The following is a 25,446-nucleotide window of genomic DNA, read 5'->3' on the forward strand; positions in this document are numbered from 1 at the left end:
ACCTCCATCGCACGTTTAAAATTGATGTCTACTTCTGCCAGCAATCTGCGTTGAATAGCGTCGTTGCTCACACATCAGACCAACCTACCCTGTAACATGTCATTTAGGGTGGCTCCAAAATCACAATACTCTGATAATTGCTTCATTTTCACAATGTAAGTCGGAATCAATCTGCCTGGGGCTCTCACCCTCAAATGAAATTTGAAGCTCTGGGGGAAGGACTGATGGTTGAGTTTGCAATTAAACCTTCACTAAATCCACGAGTTGACTAAATGATTTGGAGTCGGCTGCACTTGGGGCTGTAAGATTGCAAATAAGGTTGCAGTGTCTGAATATTCAATCCCAAAAATTGAAGACCAGTATGCAAACCTGGCAGGGGAGTCAATCTTTCACAAAGCTGCATATGTTACCCCATTCTGAACCACTGTCCATCAGGGAGCGTGTGTGTTTGACTTGCTCCATCTGTGTGTGCGCATAACAGCTAACTTCAGCTTCAAATAACTGACACCTTTCACATACAATGTTCCACAAACACTTTGGAGAATTGCTTTGCATTTTGCCTCCTCCCTTATTTTGTTTGCTTGAAAGTAATACCCAAGGCGCTCGATGCATTGAGTCCAGTCCTCAGTGGAGGAGTCAAATGGGTCTATTCACCCAAAGAGAGGCATTTCTGGTGAGTACTTTTTTTTTCAGACTTTGATTAAAACAGGACACACTCACAGGTGTTGGTCCAGGGGCAGTGTCAGGATAATTTATCCTCATCACCAGATGTAAAGATGCACTTCCACAGACTTCATTTGCAAACAAAATGTATTAAGAATTGTACAGCAGCCTCATGGCTATAGCCAGCTCTCTAACCGTCTCTTTGCTTAAGAGGACCCCATCCACTGGGATGTTTCCCCAAGGGTCACACAGGCCATGTGACCCTTACTCTGCTGTGTTGCCTAAAGGGACAATTACGACACAGTCCGTCACCTTTCTACTGGGCACTTTACAGTCTGCTGGACCCAACATTGAGTTCAATCATTTTAGATCATATGCCTGCCCCCATTTTGTTTCATGTTTCTTTGCTGATTTGATTTTTCTGCCATTTCTTTCTTGTTTCGTTATTTTGCATTGAGAATGCAGCAAACCTGCGATTCACACCTCCTCTAGATATATCACTTGTTTCTTTATTTGCCCCATTACTACTCTCTTTGGCCTTGCAGCATTAAACCTTCTGTCATTCATTTGTGCCTTCCCTTCACTCTATCGCAGATTGTTCCTTTTGTTCTTCTCCCCAACCTTTCACTTGTTTAACACCCAATACATTTCTACCTTTCCCCAGTTCTGACGAAACATCACAGGCCTGAAATGGTGGGCAGAATTTAATCCAGGCGATGGATTCTCACCCTTCCCAGCTGGAGAGCTGACAGGAGCCCCATATTGACTCCATAGGGGATGGCCTGCCATATTAAGTGCCACTTAATCAAAGACCCCGGTCTGGAATCTCTGGTTCTGGGGCTGTGTCCCCACGCCGGCGATGGAACAGTGGCATTTTATGCCAGAAGAAATGGCGCAAAACGGCCATGGATTCCCCGTTTTGCTGGGGGCTAGTCGGAGCATCGTGAAAGCGGCGCTGCTCCTGATTTGGTCAGGAACTCGGATTCTCCGGCCAGTCGCTGAATTTTGGTGTCGGCGACCGGGGAATCCAGCTCCCTGTTTGAGGAAATAGCACTCCCCAAGAGCTCCCTGCTAATGAGAGGCTGGCAGCTGGCCATAGCAGGCAATGCCAGCAGGAGCAGTGGGATTCGCTAGTGATCCAAACAGAGGTGTCCAGCTTCTCCAAGCCAAAGGGTGTCAGGGTTGGATGAGGATCATGGGATCGGGATTACCAGCAAGGGTATAGTGGGGTGGCTTTCAACACCCTCGCCACGGGTACCTGATGCTGGATCCCTCAGATCGGGCATTGAGTTTCTGCCAACAAGGGACCCCACTCCTGCCCCTTAGGAGCCCACAAGCAAACCCGACATATTTCTCTGAGACTGTCCTTGCAATAAATGACAAAACTCTTTTTGGTTACTGGTTCACTTTCTTTCACAAGTTTCTTGTCTAACATGTACAAATGAAATAACGGCTTTAGTGATTACAGATTGATCAATACTGTTGAATAATCTTTTGTGGCTGCACAGTCAAAAGCCTTTGCCCATTCAGTTGCGCACCAGCCCGTCAGTCATCTTGGCATTCATTTTGTCCATTCTCAGTTGAATTGTGCATTCCTCGGGTGCGATCTGACGGCCACGCTGTGCCTGAAAAGCAGCGCGCTGCGGCGCATCGTGGCCGTTGAAAGCCAGAATACTCTGCTCCCGGGATCTACTCTGCTCCCGGGATCTACCTTGCTCCCGGGACCTACCCAGCTCGCAACATCTTGGGTGTCAGTGTGGCACTGCCAGCTGGAATGGGCGCTGCCAGGTTGGCACTGCCAAGGTGCCAAGCTGAAATTTTTTGCGGGCGCGCAATCGGGCCGAGGTTGCCGTGTGGAGGGTGCGGACCTCCCCACTGTAAAAACAGGACCATGTATGGCCTCGTCCGCGTGTTCTCCGCTCAGTCCCCTTATTCAACACAAGTCCTGTTGAATAGCCATGTGTTTCTCGATACTGCGCATGCCAGGAAACATGCGGCTGAACTCGCTCGCAGAGGACTTTGTTCCCTTTTGGGAGAATCACAGCCCTAGTGTTCGGAGTTTTGCTGCTCAGGACTGTACATTTGTCAACACAATTGATTCTCATTCCATCCTATCATGACAGTTCATGTTCCTGTTCTTGCAACAAGATCACTTTTTAATACCTCTGCCATTTTGCTAACATTGTCTTTCTGAATTCAGGTGGAGTATAATTGTATATATCACAATGTTCTGTGTCCTTTTAATTTACAGGTAAATAAAGAAACCTCTGTGATGAACGGAGAAGAGAGAGCTTGCATTTATTCAGGAACTCGTCCAGGAACTCGTCCAGCGCACAAAACTCTTTAAAAAATAATTCCTTGTGTTGTCTCATGAGACACCTGTAGTGTTCCTTAAAAAGATTCTGGTTAGGCCATTCAATGCTTAGTACTATTTTTTTAATGTTTCTGTAGCGAAGGGGATCAAACGATATGGGGGGAACTGGGATTAGGCTATTTAGTTGGATGATCAGCCATGATCATAATGAATGGCGGAGCGGGCTTGAAGGGCTGAATGGCCTCCTGCTGCTTCTATATTTTCTACGTTTCTAATGGGTAGAGTGTGTGCAGGAGACAGATTGTCTATTGAGAGCTCAAAATTGCATTGGGATTCTATGTACATCACAAGTATCCAATCAATGAATGACTTTTAAAGTGCAGTCAATTGTTACCATTGAATGGCAGTCATTGATGGTATGTTGATCTGAAACCCTTGTGTGTTAATTAAGTGGTCACACTTGTAGTTCTGTTGAAGGCAACTGGGCTGATGTACACTGCCTCTGTTAAGCGGGCATGGGGATGTACCTGTCCAAAAATGACAGTGCAACATTTAAATGGCACATTTTTGGTATGGTCCGCCGTTTCTCAATGAGACCTTTGCATGGGCATGGGTTCCTGTTTCAGTAATATCTTAATCAAGGGCCTAAGTATGAAGGCCCCCAATATAATTTTGGAGTTCCAATGGGCAAATGATCTGCTGTTCACACTCTGCACATTGTAACAGGCACTGAGTGACCGAACCAGACATCTGCGGGAAAAACAGGTTGTTTCATTCAATGTTTTTTTGTGGAGCTCAGAGCTGCGTGAATTGTTCTTCCGGTCCATCAAAATACTGTTGGCTTGCCGTTGGCCCACCCGCAGCTCCCCTCAACTCACTCACCGTTTCCATCCCTTCAATACCCGCACCCTCCCACCCACCCCAAGCTCACCCATTATGGTGGGAACCTCCAGTTCTGCTCTATAGGGAAGCCACAGATATTCAGAACGCTGAATCTGTTTCTTTCCACAGATGCTGCCAGAGCTGCTGGGTTTATCCAGCATTCTCTGTTTTTATTGCAGGAATTCCTGCTCTCTCCATGCCCACTGTTTTCAGTAACCTTTTGAGGTCCAGACATGAAAAAAGCTCAGGCCTCATGCCAAGAATTTTGTTCAACCAGCCCAAGCTATCCTGACTCAGTCCGCAAGGGAAATCTACCCAAAATATTTTACTTGTAATTTAAGTTGATTTAAAATATTTAGTCCATCCCATTTATCTCCATTTTTGCTGGACTTTGTTTTATTCCCACTTTTTTGTGTCTTTCCATAGGATGCACTGCTGTCCAAAGATGACAAAATTCCACTCTTCAAATCAGCTACAGGATGGGGAAATGTGTTACTTTGATCCCTGGTTTCAGTTCCTGTAACAAATTGTCTGGCTTTCATCCAACGAACTCCAGTGGACACAGCTGAGACTAGTGTGCGATAGGAATTAACCCATTGCTATTTTCCAGCGCAGAAATATTTTGTAGCACTGTTGTGCAACCACAAAGTCATGGTGAACTACATCAACAGACATGTTCATTGAATGGAGCTGTGTCGTGTGATACAATTGCTATTTATTGATCTGACCAGGTTCGATGTATGCAAGTGTGGTACTGTTTTCTTATCTAATGTTCATCATCAACATGGATATTAAATTAAAATCATTCTGGCTTTGGGTCGTGCACAGTTCTGGTGTACAAATCTATAAGTGAGTAAGGATACTTGCCTCCAGTAACATAAGTTTAGCCAGTCTCCAATAGGCAACCTTAAAAACATCATTCATCCTGATTGCCTCAGCTTTTAATTGTTCTCGTTCAGCAATGGCTTTTCTAGCCCTTGGTAAGACCAAGCGCAGGACACACCTACAGAAAGAAAAAAGATTGGCACTTAAATAGTGTCCTTAATCGAGTAAAGCATCCCAAGGGCTTCCATGAGAGTGTTATCACACAGCATCAGAATATTGAAAATATGATTATTCAGTACAATTACTCAATCCATCTTGAACAATCCTCATCACATTTGCCCTTGGGAATATTCACACTGGAAAGGAGTACAAAGGAGATTTTTGAAGAAGTTGCCAGGGCTGGGTCATTTTAGTTGTGAGGAAAGTTTGTGTCGGCCAGAGTTGTGGGGCTGGATTCTCCGCCCCCCTGCACCACATTTCTGCCCCGACCAGCCGGCGGGATTCTCCGTTACACCGGCCGGTCAATGGGGTTTCCCATTGTGGGGCAGCCCCACGCGGTCGGGAAACCCCCAGACGCCGGCAAAACAGAGAATCCTGCCGGCGGAGAATCTCGCCCGTGTTCTTTAGAGCAGAGGAGGTTGAGGGGAGATTTAATTTAGGTGCAGAAGATTATGAGAGGCCGAGAGAGAGTGGTAAGAAAGGACCTATTTCCTTTAGCAGAGGGTTCTCTAACCAGGGCGCAAAAATTTCAAGTAATTGGTGGAAGGATTAGAGGGAAACTGAGGAGAAATCTTTTCACTCGAGCATGACGGGGTCTGGAACTTACTCCTGAAAGTGGTGTTATGGGCAGAAATCTTCATCACATTTAAAAAGAAAACGTGGTACACATTTGAAGTGCTGTACTGTGCTCTACCGGGCTGTAAACCAAGGACTGGGCAGTGGGATTAGACTGGATGGCATTTGTTCAGCCAGCACAGGGTGGTTTTAAATTGCATCCTCTTAGAACAAACATATAGAAACAAATAAAGTAGGAGCTGGAGGAGGCTATTTGGCCTTTCAAGCCTGATCCACCATTCAATATGATCATGGTTGATTCTCGATCTCAATGCCATATTCCCACTTTCTCCTCATTCTCCGTGATGCCATTAAAATCTAAAATAAAGTATCTAACCCTTTCTTGAATATATACAGTGACTTGGCCTCCACAGCCTTCTGTGGCAGAGAATTCACAGGTTCACTGTCCTTTAAGTGAAGACTTTTTTCCTCACCTCAGTCCTAAATGGTCCACCCTGTATCCTGAAATTGTGTCCCCTGGTTCTAGATTCCCCAACCAGGGAAAACATCCTCCCTGCATTTCATCTGTCCAGACCTGTTTTCGAATTTTATACGTTTCAATTAGATCTCATCTCATCCTTCTAAATTCCAGTGAATACAGGCCAAGTCAAGCCAATCTCTCATAGGATAGTTCCACGAACCCTGGTATCAGCCTTGTGAAACTCTGCTTCACTCCCTCTATGGCAAATCTATCCTTTCTTAGTAAGGGAGTCCAAAACTGCACGCAATACTCCAGGTATGGTCTGACCAAGGACTCGCTTAACTGCAGTAAGACATCCCTACTTCTGGACTCAAATCCTCTTGCATGAAGAGCAACATACTATTTGCCCTTCCTAAATGCTTGCTGTACCTGCCTCTCCACTTTCATTGAATGGTGTACAAGGATCTCTAAGTACTTCCACACTTCCCAATATTTCACCAGTTAAATAATACTCTTCCTTTCTGTTTTTCACACCAAGTGTATAACTTCACATTTAGCCATGTTGTACTGCATCTGCCATGTGTTTGCCCACGAACTCAACTTTTCTAAACCACTTTGGAGCATCCTCCTCACAACCCACAATTCCACCCAGTTTTCTGGCATCAGCAAATTTGGAAATGTTACATTTGGTTCTCTCATCCGGGTCATTTATATGTATCGTGAACAGCTAGGGCCCAAGCACTGAACCCTGCGGTACCCCATTAGTCACTGCCAGCCATCCGGAAAATTACCCATTAATTCCCACTCTCTATTTGCTGTCTGTCAACCAATTTTTGATCCATGCTAATACATTAACCCCTATCCCATGTATTATAATTTTGCCCACTAACCTCTTACGAGGGACCTTATCCAAAACTTTCTGAAAGTACAAATACACCACATCCACTGGTTCTCCCTTATCTATTCTACTAGATACATCCTCAAAAAACTCCAGTAGATTTGTTAAGACTTTCAGAAACCCATGCTGGCTTTGTCCAATCCCGTTAATACTTTCCAAATGTTCTGTTATCACAGGCGGGATCCTCCGACCCCCCGCCGGGCCGGAGAATCGGCAGGGAACGGCGTGAATCCTGCCCCCGCCGGCCACCGGATTCTCCAGCGGCGGAGAATTGGCGGGGGCAAGAATCGCGCTGCGTCAGTCGGCGGCTGCTTGCAGCGCCCCCCCCCCCCCCCGTTGTTCTCCGGCCCGCAATGGGCCGAAGTCTCACTCGTTCTATGCAGGTCCCACCGGCGTAAATTGGACTGGGTCCCTTAGCGGCGGGACCTGTCAGCGCGGGCGGGCTCCGGGGTCCTGGGGGGAGGGGGGGGGGCACGGGGCGATCTGGCCCTGGGCCCACCGATCCGCAGGCATGCCTGTGCTGTCGGGTACTCTTTTCCTACGCGCCGTCCGTATAAGCATCCACGATGGCCAAAGCGTAGGTGAACCCCCCCTACGCATGCGCATGTATGACGTCAGCAGCCGCTGACGCTCCCGCGCATGCGTGGACCCTCGCCGGCCGGTGGAGTCCCTTCGGCCTCGGCTGGCGCGGCGCCAACCACTCCGGGGTGGGCCTAGCCCCTGAAGGTGCAGAGGATACCCGCCGGGTATGGGAGAATCCCGCCCTACGTCTTTTATAACAGACTCTAGCATCTTCCCCACTACTGCTGTCAGGCTAACCGGTCTGTAATTCATCATTTTTCTCTCCCTCCCTTTATAAATAGTGAGATTACATTTGCCACCCTCCAATCTGTAGGAGGTGCTGCAGAGTCTATAGAATTTTGAAAGATGACCACCAATGCATTCAATGTTTCTCGAGCCTCTTCCTTCAATACTCTGGGATGTAGGTTATCGGGTCCTGGTGATTTGTAAGCCATTAATATCCCCAGAGCCATTTTTTTTAATGAATACTGATTTCCTACAATTCCGCCCTCTCACTCGGTCCTTGATTCCCCAACATTTCTGAGAGGTTATTTGTGTCCCCTTTGTGTTGACAGAACCAAAGTATGTGTTGAATTCTTCTGCCATTTCTTTATGCCCCATTACAATTTGCCCGGCTTCTGTCAGTGAGGGGCCACGTTATCGAAAACTATCATATCGTATTGCAGTAAGATGTCGGTGATAATTTTACATACTTTCGAATCCATGTAACAGATGATTTTAGGGAATCAATCGCCTTCTCTGGAGACATTTCCACTTTTTTAACAACCAACTTTTTGCTCTGCAAAGCTATCTGGATTGCTGGGAGTAGCTTTGTCGGATCACTTGTCCATGACTTTTCATGCAATTCAGCCTGCCAAAACAAAAGACAGATATGTATTTATTTGTTAATGTGCATATTTGAGGGTCGGTGTCATGACCACTTGAAATATGATCAGCAGAGAGTGATTACAGTGTGGAACTTGCTACCACCACATGAAGTAACTAAGGCGATTAGCACAGATGCATTGATGTGGAAACAGCAGATAAGTACTTGAGAAGGAAGGATATGGAGACAGGATGAGATTGCATAAAGGAGGCTCATGTGAGGCATAAACACTGGCATTGCCCTGTTAGGCTGAAAGGCCTGTTTCTGTAATAAAGATTTCATCAATGGAGACACAGAGTTGAATCAGGTCATGCGAGATGAGACCGTGGTTATCATGTAGCCTGTTAACGTTCATCACTTAAATAATTTTTTTTTACTTAATGCCTTCTGTGATCTGAGATTCCTCACTTAAACCTGGATCAGTTAAATGTCAGCTCCAATCTCAGGGAAGATAGCTCAGATTTCCATTGTTTCTGATCAATTTTTGAAAATGCAGCAGCACAATCCGCAGAATGTCCTCTTTGTTCAAAATGAGTGACTTTAATGCCTGGATATTTGGTGCTATACTTGTCTCCCGGGTGGCACGGTGGCACAGTTGTTAGTATTGCTGCCTCACAGCGCTAGGGACCTGAATTCAGTTCCGGCCTCAGGTGACTGTCTGTGTGGAGTTTGCACGTTCTCCCCGTTGGCTTCCTCCTGGTGCTCCAGTTTCCTCCCACAGTCCAAAGATGTGCAGATTAGGTGGATTGGCCTCATGCTAAATTGCCCCTTATTGTCCAAAGATGTGTAGGGTCTCTTATAGGGTTGGCGCGTGGGCCAAGGTAGAGAGCTGTCTCAGAGGGTCAGTGCAGACTCGATGGGCCGAATGGGGGGATTCAGTGGGTTGAGAGACTTTTCTACATGGCCCTGGCAGCTGATGACATCTACGATCCTCCCCACTGTTAAGTGTGCTGTGAATGGGATCATGAACAATGCTGGCAGCTCAGCTATTTCAGCCATAGGGCCCAATTTAAAGCAATTCTCGAGCCTAAATGAACAGGCGTAATATTTCACCTCCCTTTTTTGACTGACTACAAATGTCACTTTTCAGGAATTTTTGCAAAGTTGTACAACATTGTGTCATATTGATGAGAGTGTGCTAACGCGTGAGAACGAATGTTAGCAGCATGGAGAACAAAGACATTTCACATTCACCAGGAGCTCTGCAATCAGACATTGCCAATTTTGAATCTTGACAAATTCTGATGGGTATTTATCATAGAATCCCTACAGTGCAGAAGGAGGCCATTTGTCCCATCGACTCTGCACCAACCCTTCAAATGCGCACTCTACCCGTACCCACTTCCCCCCTATTCCTGTAACCCCATAACCTAAGATGCACATCTCTGAACGCTAAGGGACAATTTATCATGGCTAATCCACCTAACCTGCACATCTTTGGACTGCGAGAGGAAACCGGAGCCCCCGGAGGAAACCCACGCAGACAAGGGGAGAATGTACAAACTCCACACAGACAGGGACCCAAGTCGGAATTGAACCTGGGTCCATGGCGCTGTGAGGCAGCAGTGCTAACCACTGTGCCGCCCATTTCTCACATCGAGATTGCCGTGTGTGAACTGCAAACCTTCATCCAGCTGGTAACTTACTGAGCCAACTTGCATAGAATTAGATGCACCAAAAGAGATCCTTCACCCCAACGTGTCTATGCAGAGGTTTAAGCATCACACAAGTTTCATCTTAGCAGGTCTGAATTTTATGGCAACTCACATCCATTTTTAAAAAAAATTACCCAAAATACAAAGTTGAACACCGGAAAAGATAAAAAACCATTACAAAGAAAAGTACTGCGGATGTTGGAAGTCTCAAATCAAAACAGAAAATTCTGGAAATGCTTGGCAGGTTTGGCAGTGTCTGTGGAGGGAGAAATAAAGAGTTAACTTTTCATGTCTGCGACCTTTCATCAGAACGTCAGTTCCAATGAAAGGTCACAGAGCTGAAACGTTAACTCTTTGTTTCTCTTTCCACAGATTCTGCTGAACATTTCCAGCATTTTCTGAAGATAAAATTTTAACCTTCTTGCGTATGTGATAATGAATCTTTCCAAACACTCTTAAACCCAATACTTTTATCAGACAACATAAAGTGTACCCGTTAGTAACCAGATACTTACCTCTCTGAGGCAGCGGAAACCATGTTTCTGTAGGAAGCTTTGGAACTTCTGACCGGCTTCTCCACTCTTCTGAGACAGCAGCCAAGATACGGCAGTCTAGTTAAAGAAAGGTTGCAACAATTTGACCCCAAGTACTTTTCAACACATTTAATGTTTTAAATACTTAATTGCAATCAACCATGCATTAAAATAAATTTCCTGATAAGTGCAACACTAGTGCCAGGCAATGTCAATCTCCAACAAATGAGAATCTAATCATCGCCCCTTGACATTCAATGGCATTGAATAGAAACATAGAGAATAGGAGCATGAGAAGGCCATTCGGCCCTTCGAGCCTGCTTCGTCATTCATCATGATCATGGCTGATCAGCCAACTCAAAAGCCTGATCCCTCCTTCCCCTCCATATCCTTTGATCCCCTTTGCCTCAAGTGCTATATCTAACTGCTTCTTGAAAACATTCAATGTTTTGGCCTCAACTACTTTCTGTTGCAGCGAATTTCTGTGAAGGGGTGAAGAAATTTCTCCTCATCTCTGTCCAAAACAGTCTACCCCGTATACTCAGACTGTTAGCCCTGGTTCTGGAGACTCCCACCATCAGGAACATCCTTTCTGCATCTCCCTTGTCTAGTCCTGTTAGGATTTTATAGGTTTCTATGAGATTACTGTCACTGAATCCTCAACTATCAACATCAGAGCGGGGTACCATTGATCAGAAACTCAAATGGACTAGCCATATAAATACTGTGGATATAAGAGCAGGTCAGATACTAGGAACTCCGCAGCGAGTAACTAACCTCCTGACTCACCAAAGTCTATCCACTATCTACAAGGCATGGGTCAGGAGTGTAATTGAATACTCCCCTCTTGCCAGGATGAGTGCAGCTCCAACACCAACCAAGAAGCGAGGAGCCATTCAGGATAAATCAGCCCACATGATAGGTATCCCAGCTATCACTGTAAACATTCACTTTCTTCACCACTGACGCACATTGGCAGTACTGTGTATCATATACAAGGCGCACTGCAGAAACTCACCAAGGCTCCTTCGATAACACCTTCCAAATCCATGACCTCTACCATCTGGAAGGTAAAGAGCTGTAGATGCACAGAAACATGACCAGCTGCACGTTCCCCTCCACACACCATCATGAGTTGGAAGTATACCATTGTTTCTTCACTGCCGCAGGTCAAACTCCTGGAACCCCGACCCCCCTAACGGCGCTGTGAGTTTCCCTACGCCACATGGACTGCAGCGGTTTGAGAAGGCAGGCCACTACCACCTTCTCAAGGGCAATAGGGATGGGTAAAAAATGCTGGCCTAGCCAGCAAGGTCTACATTCTGTGAAGAATTTTTTAAAAAAGCACGCCACAAGATGTGGTTACCTCGCAACTGCAGCAGTGTGGCATTTTGAAAGGACCTGAGGGAATTAAGGCCAAAACTAAACTTTGTATGAAGGTGCTCTGTAGAAAAACAGGCAGGATTCTCAGAATTCCATGGCAATTGAACAATTTAGTACTTTCTGTCTCACTGCTATGTTTTTAAAAGTACAATCTAGAATATTCCATACAAATTCTGTTTCCACTTTATTATTGATGAGACCATCAATTCACACGACACGTGGTTAGAAGTGAACAGTGGTTTTAATCGTCTTACAACAGAGCCTGCCTGTGACAAGATGAACTCCAGGTGAACTGGCAGGCAGGCTCTCAGCATCAACCTTTATACTTCCGGTTAGGGGAGCCGTGGGTGGAGCCAAGGGTGGAGCCCAGTACAAACTCCCGTACACTCCCAGTGCATCTCCCCCTAGTGGCAGAGCAGCGCAACTGCTCATGTGCCGAGCTTACAGAGATATAGTACAACATGTGTAATACAGTGTGAATTACGCTACTATGTGATTCACCACATTCACCCCCTGTAAAAAATCAAGTCTGACGGGGAGGTGGCTTACAGATTGAGTCTGTCTGGTGGCCGAGTTGTCCGCTGTGATCGGTGGAGCACCGGGGTTGCAGCCCCTCCTGGTGGCTGGATGAGCACCGTCAGTTGGGGTACGATGGCGGACTCCGGGGGTGATTCCGCCCGAGCTTCGTACCCATCTGGTTCGACTGGGGACTGGGGGCGCTGGGAGCTAGCTGGCGCGGGCGCGCAAAAAAAATGTAGCAAACTGGTGGGTGCGGGGGGGGGGGGCGAGTTGGGTGGGATGTAGTGTGAGGGGTACCTCAGCGGTGGTAGTAGGGGGGTTGGATCCTGCAGGTGCTAGGTCCCGGAGGGATACAGTGTCCTGACGGCCGTCAGGGAACTCTCCGAAGGCGTACTGGGGGTTTGAATGCAGTAGGAGCACTTTCTCTACGAGTGGGTCAGTTTTGTGCGCCCTGATGTGCTTCCGGAGGAGTACTGGGCCCGGTGTCTTCCACCATGCCGGGAGCGAAAACCCCGTGGTAGTGCCCCTGGAAAAAATAAAGAGCCGCTCGTGAGGGGTCTGGTTGGTAGCGGTACATAAGAGGGACCTAATAGCGTGGAGCGCGTCGGGGAGGACTTCTTGCCAATGGGAGATCGGGACATTCCTGGACCGGAGGGTCAGTAGGACGTTCTTCCAGACCGTCGCATTCTCCCTCTCCACCTGCCCGTTTCCCCTGGGGTTATAACTGGTAGTCCTGCTCGAGGCAATGCCCTTGTCGAGCAGGTACTGACGCAGCTTGTCGCTCAAAAAGGACAAACCCCTGTCGCTGTGTACATAGCTGGGGAAACCAAACTGGGTGAAGATACTATGCAGGGCCCTGATGACTGTGTTGGAGGTCATATCGGGGCATGGGATAGGAAAGGGAAAATGGGAGAACTCGTCTATGACATTCAGGAAGTACACATTCCTGTTAGTCGAGGGGAGTGGCCCTTTGAAATCGATACGGAGGCATTCAAAGGGCCTAGAAGCCTTGACCAGGTGGGCCCTGTCTGGTCTGTAGAAGTGCGGTTTGCACTCCGTGCAGATCGGGCAATCCCTGGTGATGGCTTTTACCTCCTCGGTGGAGAAAGGCAGATTTCGGGCTTTAATGTAGTGGGCGAGCCGGGTGACCCCCGGGTGGCAGAGGTCATTGTGGACGGTTTTTAAGCGGTCGCTCTGTGCGCTGGCATACATTCCGCGGGACAGGGCATCTGGGGGCTCGTTGAGCTTCCCCGATTGATACATAATACGTAATTGTAGGTGGAGAGTTCGATCCTCCGCCTCAGAATTTTGTCATTTTTAATTTTGCCCCTTTGCGAGTTGTCAAACATGAAGGCAACCGATCTAGAGCCATCTGGAGTGCATCGTGTCACAGGCAGGCTCTGTTGTAAGACGATTAAATTGATGAGACCATCAATTCACGCGACACGTGGTTAGAAGTGAACAGTGGTTTTAATCATCTTACAACAGAGCCAGCCTGTGACTCGATGAACTCCAGATGAACTGGCAGGCAGGCTCTCATCATCAACCTTTATACTACCGGTTAGGGGGGAGGAGCCGTGGGTGGAGCCAAGGGTGGAGCCCAGTACAAACTCCCGTACACTCCCAGTGCATCTCCCCCTAGTGGCACAGCAGCGCAACTGCACGTGTGCCGAGCTTACAGAGACATAGTATATGTGTAGTACAGTGTGAATTACGCTACTGTGATTCATCATAATGATATTATGAATGAGGAAAGAAATTTGCAGGCCTGCTTTGATAGAAACTATGGCCGGGATTTTTCGGTACCGTCAACAGGCCTCTTTTCCTGGTCCATCAAATCTACCGTCCCACCTGCAACGATTCCCACAGCAGCTGGTACCTGAAAATTTAGGCCTATGTGCCGATTAAAGTTTGATTTAATCTGCACTCATTACTTGACAATTTAATAGACAGTATTAAGGACTAACTCACATCGCAGCTACAGGACTTCTTTTCACTACAACTGAAACAATTTCTTCTTATTGCATGTTTCCTCTTTATTTTAATATCTCTGTTCGTGTTGACTGAGGAGTTGTTCATCACCACACATTTCCTTTAAGTGGTATGCACAGAATAATCAGCGTCTGCTCTCTCTACTTGATTAGACCACTGTCAATACCAAATGCAGTCATCTGGTAGCAGATGTGGTTGAGTGAATTAAGACTTTTCCTTCCTCTCCCCACCTCCTTCCTCTTCTCGTGAGAAAGAGCACAGATCAGCATTCGAGTTTAAAGCTGGAACTGAATGCACAAACACAAGATTCTGTGTGCCAACCCTCATCACTGAAACCTGTATGGCTAGGAGGTGGAAATGGAGACTTTTAAACAGGAAAATACATTTTATCCACCTGCATATGTCCAATATCAAATTTTTGTTTTTAAATGGGGACAAGGTCAATCAAATTCAAGCCATATGGGGCACAAATTTCCATTCCGGTGAGAGAATGCTCCACTGTCAAAGGTGGCGGGCTGTATACTCCGGTCGGCGACGCCAAAATCGCGTTCGGCAACCGGCCGGAGAATCCGATTTCGGGACATTGCCTGAGGCCCGCCACCCGATGCTCCACCCCCGACTGGCCGAGTTCCCGACGGCGTGGGACACGTGTGGTCTCACCCGTTGGGAACTCGGCGTGGTGGCAGCGGGCTCAGTCTCAGTCGGGGGAGGGCCGATCCGTGGGCAGGGGGGGCACTGTGGGGTAGTCCGGGGCGGGCGAGCCGGTCGAAGTGGGTGGACTATTTCGCAGGAGCAGCCGCCGCCATGTAGCACGGCGCAGCCGCTGCAGGCCGCCATTGTGCGCATGCGTGGCCACGGACCCGGCAATTCTCCAAGGCGTATCGGCAGCTAGAGCCAGGTGCTCTACACTGCCGTCCTGCTAGCCCCCAGCAAAATGGGTAATCGGTGGCCGTTTTGCGCCAGTTTTTCTGGTGTAAAACGCCACCATTCCCACGCCAGTGTGGGGACATAGCCCCAGAATCGGAGAATCCAGTCCCACATCTTTCAGGTAATATGTGAAATTAAGGCCCCGTCTGCTGTCTCATTTAATTGTACGGGCAGCACGGTAGCACAGTGGTTAGCACTGTTGCTTCACAGTGCCAGGGACCCGGATTCGATTCCTGCTTGGGTCACTGTCTGTGTGCAGTCTGCAAGTTCTCCCTGTGTCTGCGTGGGTTTCCTCCGGGCGCTCCGATTTCCTCCCACAGTCCAAAGACGTGCAGGTTAGGTAATTTGGACATTCTGAATTCTCCCTCAGTGTATCCGAACAAGTGCTGGAAAGTGGCGACTAGGGGATTTTCAAAGTAATTTCATTGCAGTGATAATGTAAGCCTGCTTGTGACACTTAAAAAGATTATTATTATTATTATGTAAAAGTTCCCATTCCACAACATCAGAAAAGAGCAAGAGATGTTGGGTAGGACTCTCCAGCCCGCCAGCTGCGTTTTCCTGCACGGTGCACCCTCGCCGGCAGCAGGATCCTCCGGTCTGGAAACATGCCGATGGGATTTCCCGTTGTGGCCACCCCATGCCGCTGGGAATCCCGTGTGCGTGGGTGCTCTGCCAGCAGTGGGGAGGATCCCGCCTATGGAGAATTCTGCAGGTTATCTCTGGTGTCCTGGCCAATATATATTCCCAAGTCAGCACATTATCTGGTCATTTCTGCGTTGCTATTTGTGGGCTCCTGCTGTGCACAATCCAGTTTTATTTCCTACATTACAGCAGTGACTACCCTTCAAAAGTACTTAATTGGCTATGAAGAACTTTGGGGACATTCCATGATCATGAATGGTGCTATATAAATGCAATCCTTTTTGTCTCTCTGTGCAGGTGAGTGGCAGGTGGTGACTTTTTTCCCACCTGCATTTTCGCGGCTCTGGTAAGATGCTCTTGAACAGCTCTGCATGTAGTAGGCCTGACTGCTGGCTGTACCACCCGAGAATGGGAGGCAGCAGTCTGAACTGGTGAGTTGACAGACAACAGCAAGTGCACTGGTGGAATGTCAGTGGTGGGAGAAGGAATGCTGACAACCTGAAGGAGAACGGCAGCTTCATACTCCAGAGAACCACTGCCATTCCCTCGAGGAAGCACCATTGCAATCCTAGTATTCTGTTGATGAGAGATTCCTGGGCAGACTGCCTGCAAGCCCTTTCCCGTTACTTTTGGCATGAGGACGGAGTCATTTAAAGGGTCTTGACCAATATGTTTACAACTGGGGGGAGGGGGTGAATCTGTGAACCCCTCCGTGAAGTCAAGCCAGGAGCAATGGGTTCAGGAAGCATTAAATGACAGAACATGGGGAGGTATGGAAGCAGATTGGTTTGTAGCTAGCTACTGGCTTGGAGGGCATATTCATGTTCCTCCTAAGCCAACAATGGTCTGGGGAGAAACAAAGTGGTCAGTCACCTGGGGGGCTGGATTCCCCCCCGGTGCCCCCACGGTGCCCCCACGGTGGCCTGGCCCACGATTGGGGCCCACCGATCGGCGGGCGGGCTTGTGCCGTGGGGACACTCTTTTCCTTTCGCGTTTGCCATAGTCTTCAACATGGCAGACGCGCAAGTGACCCCCTCCCCTGCGCATGCACGGGGATGACGTCAGCAGCCGCTGATGCTCCGGTGCATGCGCGAACTTCTGCTGGTCGACGAAGTCCCTTCGGCCCCGGCTGGCGTGGCGCCAAATGCCTTTTCTGCCGGTCGGCGGGACACCAACCACTCCGGCGCCGCCTGGCCCCTCAAGGTTAGGGCTTCACAGGGCAGCACGGTAGCCTAGTGGTTAGCACAACCGCCTCACGGCGCTGAGGTCCCAGGTTCGATCCTGGCTCTGGGTCACTGTCCGTGTGGAGTTTACACATTCTCCCCGTGTCTGCGTGGGTTTCGCCCCCACAACCCAAAAATGTGCAGAGTAGGTGGATTGGCCACGCTAAATTGCCCCTTAATTGGAAAAAATAATTGGCTAATCTAAATTTATAAAAAAAAAAGGTTAGGACTTCACGCCACTCCATCCCGCCGGGTAGGGGAGAATCCCGGCCCTGGTGTCTGAGCGTCCTGCAATGGTCCCTTTAAGGACTGCTAGTTCAGCTTCTCTACGCTTAGCACCAATGGTGAGAGCATACAACATGAGTGGAACTTTGCACTCTGGGCACAGTGCTGGCTGAAGCAAAGAATACTGGTGTGCAGCTCTCCAGCTGGACATCTGCGTTTCCTCTCCAGATGTTATCGCACTCAGTGCAGAAAAAATCCTGAGGCATGGGGCTGGATCCTCTGCCGCATCGGGAACTAACCGCAATGTTTATGAACATCAAGCTTTGATTGACAGCTCCTGGACCACATCAAAGAGAGCTCGGTGCTTTCTGTTAGTTTCTTAGCTGGCTACTTCAAAGTCATTCAAACATGAAGGGAGATGACTGGACCAGTGCAGACATCTGGGGGTGTATGGAAGTTGTTAATCACAGCCTAGTAAAATCAATATCAAAGAGAAATGAATGATTGGTTTGTCGCTATAAATTCTGGGGGGGGGGGGGGGGGTCAACACCCAGCTAACTGGTTTTCTCCTTGCAGGAATTGACAGGTGCTGCTTCCACTGCCTGTGCCAGCCGGTGTATTGCACAGGTGAGTTTTAAAGCAGTGATTTTTTTTCACTTCCTCTGTCGGGACTGTTCTTTAGCTTCCAGACAGGGTTCTTTGGGGGGTCTTTGGGGGCTCTCTTTAATTAAGAGGTCACTGGGTTGTTTTGTTAATTAGGGGGTCTCAGGTGTGGGGGGGGGGGGGAGAATGGTTAGGTCACCCCCACACTGGGGGAGGGGACCCAGAAAATATGGGTGCAGCTGAATTGCGCAGCTGTGGGGGAGCTTGATTGTGTTGTGTGGGAGGGGATTTTGGTGGGGAAGGTGGGCCCAGCCACTATCAGGCTGCCCGCTTTATTGTGGGAGAAACATATGGGGGGGAATCCATCAAATTATATTAAAATTGATTAAAACGCATTTAAATGAGGCTCCCACCCAGTTACGTCATTGGTAAAGGGCGTGGAAAATCAGATCTTGCCGGCGAGAATCTCGTTTTCCAATTCTCACAAAATTTTGGACGCACGTTGACATTTACACTCTGCTTGTTTATACCCTGCATTACATCGTGCCAGTTCTACCCCACCTGTTATACACCTTGCCTGTACATACGCTGCCTGTATATACCCTGCCTCTATATACCCTGCCTGTTATACACTATCTGTTATACACTATCCGTTATTACCTGCCTGTTAAATACATTGACACCACCTGTTTTTTACCCTGTATGTTATAGACCCTGCCCATTGCACATACCATTATACACCCTGTTGAAAACTCAACCAGCTTGTGTGATCAGCTTTTAACTGAAGCTACCAAAATTCAGTTATTATTATTAATCCATCACATTCCCAAGCTGCCTGTTATCCGGTCTCCAGAGTTGCTCTTTACCTTGGCATCCAGCCGCAGAAATTCGGTACACTGGTCCTGGGTTCGGATTGCTTCTGCAATTGCCTAAAGTAAAAGGAGAGTATTGAAACCACAAGGAAAGAAAAAAAAAATGAAACTCAAAAACTAAACTCTCTGGGGGTAATTTTACTGGGGGAAAGTTACCCCGTTTGTCTCCATTCTCGTGGAGTTGGGATACTGAATTTGCATGATCAGCCATGGTCATATTAAATGGCAATGCAGGCTCATAGGGCCGAATGGCCTACTCCTGCACCTATGTTCAACGTTTCTATGTTTAAAAAATTAGAAACGAAGTAGACAAATGTGGAAACATGGAAAAGGAATACAGGATATTACATTTGATACATTCAGTGTAAAACAGGAATCTTCAAATCTTAGCAATGATACATCAATTGCAAAAACAGAATAGTTTCAAACATCATCATTGTTGGTACACCCAGGGTCAACAAGATGATAGGAAATTTAGCTTACTAACTTCGAAAAAATGTTGATCTTTTTCCTTCCATGATCCAGAGCAGGTCAGGGATATGTAGCAATTTAAAAACATTTACAGCACAAATCATATGACTGGTGTCCTGTAGTTCCACAAAAATATGTTTCCACATTTAAAAAATCTGCTCGACGCAAAGTTGTGAAGAAATATAATAAGAGGTTGTCCGTCTTCCGTAACTAATTCTGGTCATTCATAGTTTCAAACTATCCTCTAGTTTGTGAAGAGTCAACTAATTGGCCCAGATTTTGGGTATCGCAGGATAAATACTCAGGAGACTCGACAAGGTGAATCAAAACGACAGTTTGTTTTCAGCCAAAAGAAAAGGTCACAATGCAGCATACAGCACATCGGTCCCACCGACCATGACGGTCCCAATCCGGGCCGGCTTTTAAGGGTTGGTTCTATGAGCTCCAGTGGGAAAGCTCGTATTCCACGGGTGCCACGGGAGATCAAACGGGTGGTTCCCGTGGGTTTTGTGACGATTATTACATAGAGCAAGTTGGAAATCCGTCCACTCTTCTAGAAATGTTTATGGTGGTAGGTTACAATGGGCGGAATTCTCCGCTCCCGCGAAAAATCGGGAAGGCCGTCGTGAACTCGGCCGAGTTTCACGACGGCCTCGGAGGCCGCTCCTCTCACCTTATTCACCCCCACCCGGGGGCTAGAAGCGGCCCTCCGTAATTCTTGGCTGCCGGACCTTGACGCTTGCGTCAAGGCGGCGCGCCGAGAATAACGCGGCCGGTGCGCCTAAGTGACGTCAGCCGCACATGCGCAGGTTGGCTGGCTTCAACCCGCGCATACGCGGCTGACATCACGACGGCTGACGGCTCAAACCCGCGCATGCGCGGTTGCCGTCTTCCGCTCCACTGCCCCGCAAGACGTGGCGGCTTGATCTTGCAGGGGCGGCGGAGGGGAAAGAGTGCGTCCCTTTGAGACGCCGGCCGACGATCGGTGGGCACCGATCACAGCCCAGCCCCCTCCCGAGCACGGTCGTGGTGATCAGTCCCCTCTCCGCCCCCACAAGCTTCAAACCAGCTTTTGGCGCCATGTTCACGATGGCAGCGACCAGGTGTGGTTGCCGCCGTCGTGAATGGCAGGCCGCTTGGCCCATCCGGGTCAGAGAATCGCCGGTCGCTGTGAAAAACGGCGACCGCCGATTCTTCTGAGCGGGGGGTGGGAGAATCGCGGGGGGTGCGTGGGGGGCGTGTCGTGAGTCACCCGGCCCTCCCGCGATTCTCCCACCCGGTGTGGGGAGCGGAGAATCGCGCCCAGTGAGTTCAAGTTGCTGAGGCACCAGGCATTTCGACATGCATGTTGTAGCTTGGAGCTATGGATTATCTCGGTCAATGTCCAACAGTCATTCTATTACATGACTGACGAGGAATGTCTCCCACTCTTACCAACTGCCACCGGTGTGCGTTGGAAAGATTTGCAGGTTGGCACGAAACCTTTCTGGCCATGTTATGAGCATGCCTTCCTTGGCCATCAAGTCCTAGAGTGGGACTGGAAAGCAGAGCTTCAAGCTCAGAGGTAGAGATGCTATTCAATACACCACAAGATGTCCACTCCTGAAATGAGAGCTCGTCTACATCTTGTTAGCCATGTCGAATTTATGGCCCCAAATTTCAAATATCGACCCATATGTTCCTGGCTTCCCAGATTTGGTTTTTTGGGAATACCTCAAAGATACGCTGGGGAATCTCTCTCGGAAGCTCCCAGGTAAAGGTTTACCTGGCAAACCCAACGCAGCTCAGTCATCAAGGTCTGCAGAAATTTGAGCAAACTCCAATGCCAATGCAAACTCGTAGGTGGTCAGGAAGAGCAAAACTAGGTATGCAAGCAGCCTGCAGTTGTTCCCTTGGAGCTATGGATAGTGATGGAAGAGGCTCTGACTTTCTTTCCATCACGTGGCTGACCAGGATTCTTCCACTCTTACCGCCTGCCACTGGCGTGTGTTTCAAGTTGATAGTCAACCTGTTTGGCCACATATGAAGGAGTCTTCCTTGACCGTCAAGTCCCGGGGTGGGACTCGAAGGCGAAGCTTCTGCTTCGGAGACCGTGATGCTCCCCACCGTGCCACAAGTCATAAAGCTATGTAGCTTGGAATTATTACTTGAGGCTTTGCTAAACATAAGGACATAAGAACTAGGAGCAGCAGTGGGCAATCCAGCCCCTTGAGCGCGATCCGCCATTCAATGGCTGATCTCCTCTCAGACTTAACACCACTTTCCTGCCCATTCTCCATAACCACGATAGCACAGTGGGTAGCACTGTTGCTTCACAAAGGGACCCTGGTTCATGGAACATCCAGTGCAGAAGGAGGCCATTCGGCCCATCGTGTCTGCACTGACCCACTTAAACCCTTACTTCCACCCTATCCCCGTAACCCAGTAACCCCACCTGACCTTTTTGGGCACTAAGGGCAATTAAGCAAGGCCAATCCACCTAACCTGCACATCTTTGGACAGTGGAAGGAAACCGGAGCACCCGGAAGAAACCCACCAAGTCATGGGGGGAACGTGCAGACTCCACACAGACAGTGACCCAGCAGGGAATCAGGGTTCAATTCCCGGCTTGGGTCACTGTCTGTGGAGAGCCTGCACGTTCTCCCCGTGTGTGCGTGGGTTTCCTCCGGGCGCTCCCGTTTCCTCCCACAGTCCAAAGATGTGCAGGTTAGGTGGATTGGCCACGCTAAATTTCCCCTTAGTGTCCACAGGTCAGGTGGGGTTACTGGGTTATGGGGATAGGGTGGAGATGTGGGATTAAGTGGGGTGCTCTTTCCAAGGGCCAGTGCAGACTCGATGGGCCAAATGGCCTCCTTCTGCACTGTAAATTCTAGGATTACTAATTAAAAATCTGCTCCATCTGCTCCTTAAATGTACTCAATGTCCTGGCATCCACTGCACTCTGGGGTAGTGAATTCCACCGATTCACGACTCTTTGAGAGAAGTAATTTCTCCCCATCTCTGTTTTAAATTTGCTACCCCTTATCCTAAAACTATGAGTTTTCACACTAAATTGCCCCACAAGAGGAAGCATCCGCTCTACATCTACTTTCTCGATACCTTTTATCATCTCATATACCTCAATTTGATCTCCTCTCATTCTTCTAAGCTCAAGAGAGCATAGGCCTAAATTGCTCAATTTTTCTTCATAAGAGAAACCCCTCATAGAACATAGAACAGTACAGCACAGAACAGGCCCTTCGGCCCTCAATGTTGTGCCGAGCCATGATCACTCCACTCAAACCCACATATCCACCCTATACCCGTAACCCAACAACCCCCCCCCCTTAACCTTACATTTATTAGGACACTACGGGCAATTTAGCATGGCCAATCCACCTAACCCGCACATCTTTGGACTGTGGGAGGAAACCGGAGCACCCGGAGGAAACCCACGCACACAGGGGGAGGACGTGCAGACTCCACACAGACAGTGCCCAGCCGGGATTCGAACCTGGGACCCTGGAGCTGTGAAGCATTTATGCTAACCACCATGCTACCCTGCTGCCCATCATCTCTGGAATCAATTTAGTGAACCTCCTCTGAACTGCCTCTAATGCAACTACATCCCTCCTCAAATAAGGGGTCCAAAACTGCACACAGTACTCCAGGTGTAGTCTCATCAATGCCTGGTACAGTTACCTACTTTTATAATCTTCCTTTAGCTATGGAGGCCAAAATTCCATTGCCTTCCTTATCACCAGCTGTATCTCCATGCGGGTTTTCTGTGAAAGTTATTCAAATTTCTCACTATACAACAGGCTATGGACTTCCTCCTGTTACTGCGTCTAATTTCAACGCTCCCACTACAACCCCAAGAGGAGCGAGAGCAACTTGTTATTTTTTTCAATGATTTAGCTGCAAGCTGCAAAATAAATCTCCCACGGCTTCCTCCTTCCTAATGCCCATTCATGCTCTTTGATCTTTGAAGTTACTTTTATGGCTAATTTCTAGTCAGAAGAAATGATCAGAGATTCAACTTGCCTCTATGCATGATGGAATGTCAGCGGATACAATATCTGAGCAGGTGCTGTACAACACAGCAACATCAGCCAATAGTTCAGAGGTCCACTCTGTAAAATTAATTTCATGAAAGATTAAGGAAATTTCTAAATTATTGAAGCAGAGGTATGCCAATGTTTTCACACCATCATCATATTTGGGGTCTTCTCTGAGTAAATCGGCCCAATTGTATGGCCCCCAAATTGGTTTACTTCCTCACAGATTACTCCCGTTACTAGGGACTCGTAGTCCGAACCGGAGACTTTTATTTTCTACTGTGGGGTACAACAGGACAAGAGCTATTCTTTCTCATCTCTGAAGTGAAAAAAGATCTCTTTACAAGATGTATCACAGCAACATCACATCAATTACTTCTGATGTAACCAGGGGGTGGCCCATATGGGTACCCTTTTCAACAGCGTGCACTGGATAGGCTGTGGCTGGAAGCAGCTGCTAGCACGACATGAACCCCCGGGAGTGTGCAAGGATTATGTGACATCGCTATGGAAGCCAAATTCATGGCCCTGGTCTCTAAACCAGGACAAGACAGTGGTGAGTGGTATTGTCGCTAGAATAGTAATCCAGAAACTAAGGTGATACTCTGGGGACCCGGGTTCAAATCCCAACATGGCAGATGGTGAAATTTGGAATTAAAAGTCCAATGATGACCAAAATGGCATTGTCAACCGTCACTAAAAACTCATCTGGTTCACTAATATTCTTTATGGAAAGAAATCTGTCGCCCTCACCTGGTCTGTCCTACATGTGACTCCAGACCCACAGCAACTTGGTTGACTCTTAATTGCCCTCATGGCAGCGATGCCCACATCCCATGAATTAATTTTTAAAAACCGACGACAGGGTTTCTTTCCACTGTTGTGCGTAGATTCGGGTAATACACCATCTTGCTCCTCCAGGCTAATTATTATCGAAATTTAGTATGGATTTCACTACATCACCAAATAATTATAGATTGGATGCTAGACATAGCAACATATTTGTGACCCAGACTAAAAAATATTAGCAAATACTTGATACATACTTGTTTTCCCCTGTGACAAAACTGAGACAAGTACGGCATTCCACATTCCAGAGCTACTTGATTTTGACAATGATGTACACCATGCCTAAAAATAATTTTAAAAAGGGTTTATATCACAGCTATATACATTGTATTCACTTGGGAAGGATTCCCATGAAAAGAATAGTGTTTCATCTGTCCTTATCAAGCAGTTCCATTTTTCTTAATTTCATGTAGTTAAATCTTCAGCATCAGACAGGAGATGGTTTCAAAATGGCACGTCATACAAAATAGGAGGCGACGGGTATCACAGTATCGGTTAAAGCAGAAATCGCAGCTGTGAAAAGGAATGGTATTCCAGAAGTATCACCAATTGAAGCCGCATGTGCTGAACTCTTGAAGAAAAAAAGAGCGGGGAGTGTAATACATATGCCCAAACTGTCAGAGGGAGATTACTGGCGGTTACCATTGACCAGAAACTGAACTGGACTAGCCACAGAAATGCTGACAGGACAGGTCACCGGCTAGGAATCCTGCGGCGCGCAACTCACCTCTTGACTCCCCAAAGCCTGTCCACCATTTACAAGGCACAGATCAGGAGTGTAGGGAGTACTCTAGGCTTGCCTGGATGAGTGCAACTCCAAAAACACTCAAGACGCTTGACACGTTTTCCTGCCCTTATGTGATTCTGTTCAAAAAGTGTGCATTCATAAGGTTAAATTTAATACCTACCCAATAGACAAATACAATGTTTCATTATGAAACCTAATATTTGGGATGGCTGCGAGATCAACACTAGGTTACATTTAGGTCTAGTTCTGTGCTGTTTATAGCATGCAATTTGTAGAAGGCGGTATTACAATGAAGACCTCTCAGACAATGACGTAGCCAGCATGAAGTATTTTGATGTGGGGGAAAAGCTTAGTACTACCTCATACAATTCAAGGTACATGCACTTTACGAAAGGGAAAGGTATGTGTATTTTTAAATGTAGAGTGAATCCCATTTAGATTGCGACCGTAGGAGCAATACTGCAGCTTGCCTGGTCAGTG

The 25,446-nt window shown here is 47.8% G+C and overlaps 1 protein-coding gene across 2 annotated transcripts in view; it reads right to left on the reverse strand.

Annotated features, from left to right (window-relative positions):
* The window catches only part of LOC119971132 (putative phosphoenolpyruvate synthase), a 167,233-nt gene that overhangs the window by 16,297 nt on the left and 125,490 nt on the right, over positions 1–25,446 (reverse strand). For both annotated transcript variants that reach the window (XM_038806299.1, XM_038806297.1), the window contains exons 26-31: positions 24,416–24,500; positions 23,356–23,444; positions 18,856–18,918; positions 10,455–10,550; positions 8,112–8,269; positions 4,727–4,862 (exon numbers count right to left, since the gene is read on the reverse strand). In XM_038806299.1, coding sequence (XP_038662227.1) covers positions 4,727–4,862; positions 8,112–8,269; positions 10,455–10,550; positions 18,856–18,918; positions 23,356–23,444; positions 24,416–24,500 — 627 coding nt within the window. The remainder of the gene's footprint in view (positions 1–4,726; positions 4,863–8,111; positions 8,270–10,454; positions 10,551–18,855; positions 18,919–23,355; positions 23,445–24,415; positions 24,501–25,446) is intronic.

Source organism: Scyliorhinus canicula, chromosome 9, assembly GCF_902713615.1.
Source record: "Scyliorhinus canicula chromosome 9, sScyCan1.1, whole genome shotgun sequence".
Classification (NCBI taxonomy): domain Eukaryota; kingdom Metazoa; phylum Chordata; class Chondrichthyes; order Carcharhiniformes; family Scyliorhinidae; genus Scyliorhinus; species Scyliorhinus canicula.